Source organism: Passer montanus, unplaced genomic scaffold, assembly GCF_014805655.1.
Source record: "Passer montanus isolate IOZ18808 unplaced genomic scaffold, ASM1480565v1 scaffold56, whole genome shotgun sequence".
Classification (NCBI taxonomy): Eukaryota; Metazoa; Chordata; class Aves; order Passeriformes; family Passeridae; genus Passer; species Passer montanus.
This window is the reverse complement of record NW_024370595.1, coordinates 3912139-3923455: the sequence shown is the minus strand read 5'-3', so window position 1 is coordinate 3923455 and position 11317 is coordinate 3912139. Positions and strand designations below refer to the sequence as shown.

General features: G+C 37.0%; 1 protein-coding gene across 1 annotated transcript in view; it reads right to left on the bottom strand.

Annotated features, from left to right (window-relative positions):
* Positions 1-126: 126 nt before the first annotated feature.
* GTPBP6 (GTP binding protein 6 (putative)) overlaps positions 127-11317 on the bottom strand; it is an 11358-nt gene continuing 167 nt past the window's right edge. The window contains exons 2-11 of the mRNA XM_039725683.1: positions 11097-11313; positions 8183-8320; positions 7686-7756; positions 6010-6140; positions 5239-5309; positions 4630-4788; positions 3055-3263; positions 1577-1725; positions 1114-1266; positions 127-828 (exon numbers count right to left, since the gene is read on the bottom strand). Coding sequence (XP_039581617.1) covers positions 687-828; positions 1114-1266; positions 1577-1725; positions 3055-3263; positions 4630-4788; positions 5239-5309; positions 6010-6140; positions 7686-7756; positions 8183-8320; positions 11097-11313 — 1440 coding nt within the window. The 3' untranslated portion in view covers positions 127-686. The remainder of the gene's footprint in view (positions 829-1113; positions 1267-1576; positions 1726-3054; positions 3264-4629; positions 4789-5238; positions 5310-6009; positions 6141-7685; positions 7757-8182; positions 8321-11096; positions 11314-11317) is intronic.

The following is an 11317-nucleotide window of genomic DNA, read 5'->3' as shown; positions in this document are numbered from 1 at the left end:
GCTTTGTTGTGGTTGTGGGTTTTTTTTCTTTTGTTTTCCTCTGTGAAAAGGTTTGCTGTACCTTAAATATTTTCTTCAAGAACTGACATAGTAATAAGTAATGTGGATAAATTATTGTAGGCAGTATGGGTAAAACATGTTCACAGATACCTTTATTAATGCCTTAAGTGATTTTTTTTCTTTACTGCAGTAAGACATTGCAGTTATTTTACTTACATTCATGCATTCTGCTAGAACACATATTTATCTTCATTATTTATATACAACCAACAATATTTTCTTCACTAACTTTCATTTTCCAAAGACGATCTGAAACACCTTAACTATGATAAATACTATTTTCTTCTGAAAAAGGCAATAAAAAGCTTTATTTATATGATATAAGAAACTTGGTACTTTTCTGTAGGTTAAGTCAGATGCCATTCCATGTGTTTGAGGTCCTCAGCTTACAGCCAACAACAGGTTTAACTTTAAAAATTTAGTGCTGTTCTGGTACTTGCTGACAAAATTAAGCTCAAAGCTCTTACTGTTTCCATATAGAAGTTTTCTGTCCATTTATAAAATGGGCCAAAACCATCAAATGTGGAAGAAAAATAAACTATTCAGCAGTGAGACTAACAGGTCCTTCACTTTATTTCATATTCTCTTGAGGAGATCAGTTTCTTCTCCTAGAACAGGATGCAGTTTCATGACATGAAAATCTCACTGTTGGGAAAGAGGTTTTTGTATCTGCCAAAAGCAGAACTGCCAATGATCACCTTCACCCTGGCTGTGCCGTCTTCAGGCATGACCTCTACTTCCTGAACTGTTGCTTCTTTATAGAGCCAGCTGTAAATGTAAAAGCATATTAGCATATTAAAAGCGTGACACATTGCACAAAATGTGATTCTTTGTCTAGGTCAGAAGGTTCCTATCTAGGTAACACTTTAAAAGATGAAGTGCTTTGCTTCGCTTCTCTAATGGGGCTGTTTTTTGTCAATAGGTCGCAAAACACTGATAATTATCTCTGTTACTTTTAATGCAGATTAAAATCAGTATGATATGATTTGATAACTTTCAGACATTAATGTTTCATATTTCTCCAAGTCCTTCACATGATTTAAAATTATTTACCTTAGCTGAGGTCCCTCTAAGTTGATGTTAACTGTTAGAATCTTCTTCCCTGTTGCCGTCAGTATTTTTTTCTCTATTTCTTGTTTCAGTTCTTCTAAACCATGCCCATGCAGAGCAGAAACAGCTAAAGCATTTTCTTCAGTGGGTTTATACCTGAAAGAAAATTAATTGCTAGCACATTTGTTCATGAAGATTAGGTTGTGAAAATATTCCAAGCACGGACAATTTAATGGAGTTACTTTGTACTGACACCTTCTACAGAGGCCACTTCTTGTACGACTCAAGTGATTTCTTTTGTAATTAAAAGATAATGAATTCTTTTTCAGACCATAGTTACACATGTAAAAGACTGAGAAACACTATTAAATGTATTCTGAAGTGTGAGATCTCTTTTCTACACTAAGAATTAAAAAGATTTCAGAACATAAGAAATGTTTAAGTACACTTAGCATCTCTTGCTTACCTTTCTATCAAATCCACTTTGTTATGAACTTCCACCATTGAGTCCAATAAGTGGCTAGGAAGATCGAGATTCCTCAGAACTGATAGAACAGTTGCTTTCTGGAGGATGGTTTCTGGATGAGTAATATCCCTCACATGAACAATCAGATCCTAGCAAAGATCAATATATAACACGAGTTACCAGGTTGTAGTGATTGTATACCATTTTTGCATTGCTAATTTTTTAAAAATACTTTCCTATCCATTTGGTAATACATTGGCATATTAGCACAGTAAAATTGACTACTAAAACAGTATTAAACTATTGTTTCTTAGACCATGGAAGAAAATCTGCAGCAGCTTAGTGTTCCACCTCTAGTGAGTACAAATTGCCTCCCACAAACCTGAAGCAAATGTTGTCAATCAAGCTAGTTACAGAATCTGATTTCAAATAATAACTGATCCATTTTGTTCAAAGCCAAGGCTTTGTAACAATAAGTCTACAAAAACACTGGAGATTAAAAAGAGTGGTCTCTGAAAAAAGTTTTCAGAAGAGTAATGGCTGCAAAATTGTTTCAAAAGCAGAGGGAAAAAAACTCCGTGTAACTTCTAATTCTGTTTTTACATTCAAAATACAGAATACTTACACTTAGCTCCCAGGATACTATTACTGATGCTCCACTAAAAAGCTTTATACAAAATTTACCAGTTTCAAGTATATATATAATGTTTGCCATGATAAAAACCAAGCAACCAAACTCAACATTTGAATTCAATTTGTTTCATCATCATATCTTTGCTCAAGACATTGCTTTAAACTTTTGAAAAACAACCAGAAGTAAGTGACAAAGAGAATGGTTTCAGCCAGGTTTTGAAAGCCCTGCTATTACATGGTTAAGTCTAATCTTTAGCAGCATTCTGGCATCTAGCTACCACTGAATTTCATTACCTTTCATAATACAAGGTTTTTGTTTAAATGTCTGTGTGTATGTATGCAGCTTTACACTTTGTTATAGCACAGAAAACAAACTTTAATGAGAAAATAATTGCTAAAGTACATTTATATTTATTACATGCAGCCTGCATCACATCACAATCACCCACTTGTAGTTCTACAGGCAACCTTAAGTTAAAACCAGGTAATTTCAGATGCTTTAATTCATTTTTAACTCCCAGGAAAGCTAGCCTTGACTCACTTGGATGCACTGTTCAGATATTTTATCAGAAAAATCTGGTTTATCTGGTTTAAGTGTCATGGAGATAGACATGTATACTCCAAATAAGCCCTTTCTGAAATCCCTTCATAGCTGTATGTTCTGCATAAATAAAGTATCAGAAAATTAGTTTAAGATATTTACATCATTATCTCAGGAGTTTACTATAGTCAGCCAGATACTTTGCTAAGAACAGCATGTCAATTAACTTCCCCTGTTTTGAAGGGGTGAAGATTATCTAAAATGAAATTATTTTATTTCCCAATTTTTATAATTGACTACTTACTGAGTAAGCCACTTCTTCTAGTGTAGCTGAAAATGACTCAACCAGATTATGTGGAAGATCAGTCAGAAACCCAATGGTGTCAACATAAATAACTGTCATATGTGAGGGCAGATAGCCAGCATGGGCTGTAATATCCAGTGTGGCAAACAGCTGATCTCTGGGTTGAAGTCCTGCTTCCCCAGTCAAGGCTTTAATCAATGTAGTTTTTCCTAATTAAATAAAAAAGTACAGTATTTTAATGGATTGTTCCACGTAAAATTTAGTTTCCAAGGCTCAGGTGAAATGTATGATGTAACATATATTTTTACATCTATTTGAGTAGTTTAATTGTAGCTTGTGATCAGTTATCTATATGATGTTAGGAAATCCAAAGACAATCTTACATTTTATAACTTGGAATTTGGTTTCAGGTCACCTATGTAATCACATACTGGTATCTACAGCTGTGCTGTGAAATCACAAGATGATCAAAGACTCATTTGACCTGCAAAGTGACCTACCTACATCTCTCACCTGTAAGACTCTCTGAAGAGCACTGCCATGACAGCATTAGGAAGCATGCACTTACACACTCCTCAGTGCTTCTGTTGTCAAATGAAATAATTTACTTGCTAAATTAAAAAAAAAATAAAGAGAAGCGCTAATAATATATATCTTATTAGGCTGAGGCCTTTATTGGGCATTTCCTCATGAACATAATACTAGAGACATTTACTGACTCAATGAATATTTCACATAATTAGTCATTAAAGTGCTCACTATATAGCCTAATTAAATTATATCAATTATGTGTATGCCAAATGGCTTTATATCTATATCTATATATATATTTGAATCTTCAGTTTGAAAAGTATGGAAGTATGCTATTTAAGAAAAATATACAGTATAATCCAAATCTTTGAGTGTACAAGTCATAACAAAATTAGTGCAAGATAGGTTTCTTTTTTTAAAGAAGTTGAATAAGAAAATGAAATTGTCTTAAGATAATCCAACCTGCAAAAAGTATCTAGTCCAAAGTCTATTTATGCCTTGAGTAAGAATTCACTTGTGTAAGCTAAAAAATCAAACCAAAAAAGCAGATAAAAACCCTTTTAACTTTATTTAGATTATCATAGGAACCCATCTCAGAGTGCTACACATAATTCATGAAAAGCTACAGTGCACCTTAAGCAGGTTTCTCAGATCAATGGCCAACTCTTAATTGTCTTCCTATTCCTCAAGTCTTCATAGTGATCTAAACACCTGTGTATTTCTGTACCCATTGTGATCAAGTAGTAGAGATTCACATAAAGGGACATTAACAGTGCAGTCTTTAGCACTGTGTATAAAATCTTTTTGGCACAATAGGTGCTAGGCATTTCTCCAAAACATGTCTTGGAGACTGAAAAAGCCAAGCAGCTTAATTTGCTTTCCTAACTACATCCTAACTGACAAATATTTATTACACGATTAAAAAAAAAAACAAAATACAAAAAAAGCCTGTACACACACAAATGAGAATCTTGCTAGAGTTTCTAATTAAAAATTAGACAATATAAGCTCTTTTGTGTTATGATTTCAGGAGGTTTTGCTTACCACAGTTGGTATAGCCCATTACTGAGACCATCGGGAACTCGCATTTTCTGCGCTGACTTCTAAGCAAAGACCTTTTTCTCCTTAGTTTCTCCAGGGCATTCCTAATTTTAAGTTCTCTTTCTTTTAAAACACGACTCTGTGTTTCTAGAAATGTTTCACCTGAAAAATACAAATGAATAATTGGCAGAATAGTTTACAAGACAAACTGCATAGCAAGTGGTGTATTTGGAAACCAAGTGAGTTATCATTAGGGCTTGTGAAGTTAAAAATAAGCCACTAAGCCTAGGTATTCTTGCCTAAAAAAGTGAATAAGTAATTATATAACATATGCTAACCACTCTAAAATACCCATGTACACTTATGAAAAAATCCCTGTGGCAAGCAAATAGTTCATCCTTCACCACTTACTGACCAAAAAACTTGACCAGTATAGACCCAAACCTTATAATTTAACTTACTTTCCAATAGATTTTTGCACATTTGTTTAATTAGATGCAGAACACAGTTTTTCCTCCTGACCTCCTCCAAATAAAATAAGATGCAACTAAATTTGTTTAAAAGCCATGGAGAAAAAAAGTCCTCTAAATCATGACAATATTTAGACTTTACCTGAGCCCATGATATATCTTGAACCACCTCTCTGCTGATCTCTCTGAGACACCTCATTTTTCAGATTTGACCTGGCAGCAGAGTAACAGTTAATTAGAAGCCTTTTTTTAATCCAGTAATACCAAAATACCTAAAAATTGTGAAACAGTAGTGTTATTGTGATAGTACATATAAAACCACTAAATGACTGAGTTGTAAATAAAACCTGCTCATGGCAAGAAGCCTGGAGAAAAAAACGCAGATTTTTCTGACTTAACTGTAGCTTGAAAAAGTATACATCTCCCTTGGTAAATTATAATTGCTATTCTGAAATTTCAGAGAGCCAAATATATCTCTAAAACATCCACATAACTCACACCAACTGCCATGTACACATTTCTATGCCACAGAATGCAGAAATATGGAAAATTTAAATACAAATTAATCTTCTTTGTTTATAGCTTTTGTTATTAAACTCAACAATTTTATATATGAGATATACATATCCAATTCCTATATAGTCTTGCAATCCATCTTGTGTCTTAGAAAGAACCGGGACCTTTTAATGAAAAATACATTTTTTAAGATTATTGAACACATTCTGGTTTTGCCTGTCAGCACTGCAGAAGCTTAAAATAATGACATTATAGTAAATAATTCTGTGCTCTAATCAATCACTGAACACCCTGTGTATTTTTTCTTTACAGCAAATATTGCTGGGTTTTGTTACTGTAAAGAAATAATCACTAAAACATGTGGATATGAGTATGTGATTTGCACAGCCCGAGGTACCTGAGAAGTGGAATTTCAGCCAGTGCTACCTGCAGTTTTGCTTCTTTCGTCCGGGCATTACAGCGAAAAATGTGAAGTACCACGGTGTATCTGTCAAAGACTTGCACGCCCCAGGCACCTTCTAGTTCTTTCTTTAGCCATGCAAGACAAAAGAATCAAGATGTCTTCTGTCCCCCACAGTATCCCTAGATCAATTCCTACACAGCAAGTACAGTTCATTAGCTGGTGGACACTTGAACTCAGAGGATCTCAGGATTCCATTGCAATGGATGGGCAATCATTATGAGCATGCAAAGTCAAAATTTCGTTGACTAGAAAGAGAGGAGTTAAAGAGAGTTTAGAAAGTAGAACTTTGTGTCTAGACCCATCAAATTCAGTGAGAATCCTTCCACTGCTCTTTATGGATTCTTGAAACAAGTCTTACAGCATATCTCACAATCAAGAATGTCAGCGGTTAAATCCTTGTAAAAAATAATTATGAAACACTGGAATGGGAAAGACTAGGGAAAACATAGGAAAAGAAAAAAGATTACTAAAACTTGCAAACAAATAGAGAGGAATGCAGGAAAATTATTTAATAGCAAGCTTTTAATGAAACACTTAATAAACCCCAAAGCAACCCAAACCCTTCAACCTTGCTCTAATTCAGCAAAATACACTTAAAATATGCAGTAGTTCCCTTATGCCATTTCTAAAATCTAGAATGCTTGTATATATGTTCTCAAATACTTTCTTGAATCAACCCTGTTTAATTTCTCTTAAGATCTATATTCATAAAAGAAAACAATTTTTAGCAAATTTAGTAATGAAAGAACCCATCCTATAAAATAAAGACTTTTCCTAAAAACTAGGAAATTGAAGTGAAACATTTTCAACTTCCCTTTCATCAACAAATGGAAGCACTCAATAACCCATCTATGAGAGATATTTGTCATCTCTTCATTTTATAATCAGGGAAAGCATTCAAAACCACCACTAAAGCATTAATATTTGCTTGCAAAGTTTGCATACACTTTACACCTTGCATGATGCTGCAAATACTAAAAACCCAAAAAAGTTTTTATTTTAGTTTGTCCATGAGTATCCGTAGTTCATGTACCATGTAGTTCATGTACCAGTTGTTTACAGTGTTAAAATACTGGAGTATGCTGCACCCCCCAATGCTTCTTTTTAAGGGTTAGAAATGAAAGTTTGAGTATTTGAAACATTCAGCTATAAGCTTACTCTGAATTTACACCTCATATTCAAAATACAATTCAGCATCCACAGCATAGGGAAAAAATATGCTATCCATTATAAACTATAGACACTTGAGCACATAGCTAATCCAAAATATTGACATTCTTCATAACAAAACCTGTATTAACACCATCATTTTGTAAAAAAACACCTTGAGTAACATTTTCAACACTTTAAAAAGGGCTAGTGTCAAATGTGGGAGCAGAGTCTGTAACAAATTATACTAAGCTGCTGGAAAATTTCATGCACAAGCTGGCAACATGTATCAACTGGAAAAATGCAATAGGTATTAAGATTGTTTTCAATAAAACTCAGTCCTGGTGCTTCATATATTAACATTTGCAAATTCAGAATCTTAAATGACCACTTCTCCTAACATCAATAGCTTCCAAACAACACTGATGCAAAGAATATGATTTAATATTATGTTTAATTACCTTTGTTAGTGAAGATATTCTTTCCACATTCAAGAAGACAGCTGTCACATGGGGCATTTTTTTAATCTTTTCTAAAAGATGGATAATGATTGCAAAATACAGTGTTAAATGTCAATTCTCTTTTTAAAATGCCCAGACTATAAACCATTTTGCACTGAGCAGAACGCTCATAAAACATCAAATGGCACCATGTTCTTTGTTCATAGAGCAGTTGTAATTGCTAATTTAGTACTGTGCCAAGAACAGCATCAGTTTCACTTATGTCAATCATATAAAGTTACAGACTAAGTTGCCTCACATATTTTCAGTGACCAGGGGGTACGTCTATTCTGCATTGCTTTTGTAACCTTGAAAATTCTTTCAAGTCTGCCTGCAAATCTGCATGATGGATAAACAAAATTCTCCCTCTCTTCAGCTTTCACACCTATCCTTGAATAGTTTGCCTGTAAAAGTCTTCCATTTAGAGTGATGCAGTGCTGAAAGATCTCAGGCCTTACCTGTCAAAACCTGAAAGTTTCCTTTGCCAAAAACAAACTTCTTGTTGGGATTTTTTGTAGGAAGAATTATTTTATCTAAAACTGTCCAGTTCTGAAGAGTATCTACAAGAGCAACGGCTTCGGCAATCTGTAATTCAGCTTCAGGAACATAAAAACAACAGAAAAAAGAAATAAATATTACAATGTACCATCATAACTCTGCTCAGATCTCCAATAACTACAGTACATGCATGAACATGGAAAGACTAAGCTACACTGAAATTCTTTTAACCTCTAGCACAAGGATCAAAGTGTCTTAACTCTCATCAGAAAAATTGAACAATTTGATGCAATTTTATCACAGAAAGCATCTTTCTGACAGTATAAATTATTTCTGTGGTTGTTGGCTTAGGAGAATTTTTAACTGTATTGTCAGGAAAGAAATCAAAAGCTTTTTTCCTCAACCAATGAAATGAATAACTAACTGGAAAATCTGTTATTTCAGATGAGCACAAAGCCACACAATTAACACTTCGGTGTTTTGCAGCAATAATTTGTGAATTAATAATATGACATATCTTCCTGCTAACTTCACAGCCACTTATTTATAAAGGACCTAAACTGTTTTGGGACCTGCTAAAACCAGCAGATTTGAATGCCATATTCTGATTCATCAACTACTTTTGCGTTTTTAACATCTACACTGCAAAGCAATAATTTTTGAGGACTTTGTGAAATTACAAAGACTACACAGGAATATCAGATCAGCAAGTCTAGTCCTGATATGCCAAACTTTTCCTCTTCAAAACAAATTTGTAAAGTTTCTCTAGACAGCAAAACATTATTTACATACTAATAGGTTACATTGTATATACCAAATAGGTTACATTGTTCCAAAAGGTAACATATTTTTAAAGATAATCATGATTCACTTTTTCCTCATATTTTCCTCATGTTTTTTGTAAAATACACAGATTTCCTATTGTATCTGTGGTACTTCAAAAATCATTCCAAAACATTTGTTCAGACTTCAGGCTCTTCATCTGGAAGGCCTAAATAAATGGAGAGGGATCACTGCTATTTTTCTGTATGTTTGGACAGAAAGGTGCCTTCATATTTTACCTACTTTTCAGTTGTAAAATTATGTTACTTAACATCAATTCTGGAAAGGTTAAAAACTTTATTCTGCAATGTGACAATTTGTTAGAATTAGCAGCACTAATAAATCTAAACAAGATTTAGGTTCATCACATAATAAACTGGAATAAAATTATACACAAACTGTCTCTTGTCAACAGAAGAACATGGACAGGCACAAGTGAACCCATGGAAAATCAGCAAGGCCAATGAGTGCAAGGTTCCTGCATCTGGGTCAGGACCAGGATATTGACACAGACTGGGGGATGGACAGATCACAGCAGCCCTGCTGAGAAGGACTCGGGGGCATTGGTGGACAAAAAGCTGGACATGACCCAGCACTCTGTGCTTGCAGCCCAGACAAACATGTCCTGGGCTGCATCCAAGACAAAGCAAGGCAAGGGAGGGGATTCTGCCCCTCTGCTCTGCTCTGGTGTGACCCCACCTGCAGTGCTGCATCCAGCTCTGGGGTCCCCAGCACAAGGTAGTCATGGACCTGTTGGAGCAGGTCCAGAGGAGTGCTAGAGATGACCAGACAGGTGGAACCTCTCCTATGAGAAAAGGCTGGGAGATTGGTGTTGTCCAGCTTGGAGAAGGCTCCTGGGAAGGCCTTTTTACAGCCTTTTAGTAAGTAAAAGGGGCTTATAAGAAAGATGGGGACAGATGTTTTAGCAGGACCTGTTGCAATAACATGGGGCAGTGGTTTTAAACCAAGAGATTTGATTTAGATTTGATTAAAAAGAAGTTTTTTACAATGAGAGTGGTGAAACACTGGAACAGATTGCCCAGAGAGGTGGTGGTCCTGTAGACATTCCCTGTGAACATTCAATGCCAGATTAGACAGGGCTCTGGACAACCTGGTCCAGAGAAAGATGCCATTGCAGGGGGGTCAGACTGGATGACCTTCAAAGGTTCCCTCCAAGCCAAACCATTCTATGATTAGTTACTTATAAGAAGTAACTTATAAGATGCTTTAATCCTTTACATTGCAACCTTCTAATTAGAGAAGTGTTCAAAGAGAAGCATCAGGTAAGTTCACAGTCTTAATTGGGTATGATTAATGCTTATACATTAGCTAGTTATGATTTCTGAGAGAAACCTAATAGTAGTCCAAAAAAGGTCCTTACAGAGGAACTATTGGTGCATCACTATGTAGCTGCATAAAAGCACTTAAGTCCCCGAGAGGGTTTATACAGGACTTCATCTTCACTGCACTCTCTTTTCTGGACAGGAGGGTATTGCTGCTCTCCAGCCAACTTCTGGGCAAACCCTAAGGCCAAAGGACTCCAGCCCACCTGGGCAGGCAGCAGGGCTGGGGGCAATTAACACTGTGCTAATAAGGGGGACACCAGACTGCTTCCCTGACCAACCGGCACGGAACTGTTCTGCCGTCCAAAACACAGTCAGCACGGCTTGCAAGTCCAAGCACAGACCTGCCAGCACTCACTAACAGCTCTTTCTCTTTTAAAAAGTTGTCAAAGAAGGAAAGAGCGACCGAGACCTTCCATCCAAGCCCGTCCTTTGCAAGCCGCACGTCGCGGCTTCACCGCTGTAAGAGCGGGTCCACTTCACACTGGCGGCAGAGCCCCAGAATCACTGGGTTGGAAAAGACCTGAGATTATCGAGTCCAGCCGGTGACCGAGCACCACCGCGCCAACAGCCCATGGCACTCAGTGCTACTACCAGTCTTTTCTTACACTCCAGGAACAGTGAACTCCACCGCCTCGCAGGGCAGCCCCTTCCCAAGCCCCTGGATGCACAGCTCCCTGCGAGCCCGCCCGCCCCCGCAGCCCCGCACCCGTGGTGAGCGGCGACTTCTGCGGGCCCCACTTGACCGCGGGGTGCACGACGGCAACGCGCTGGGCGCCGGGCCCCGGGGCGAGCGGAGACGGGCCCAGCAGCTCCTCCAGGGCCGCCTCATCCTCCTCCTCCTCCTCTTCTTCTTCTTCATCCCCGCCGGCGCCCGCCGCCCCGTTCCAGGGCGCTCCGCCGCCCGTGCCCGGCGGGCGCAGGGAGGCC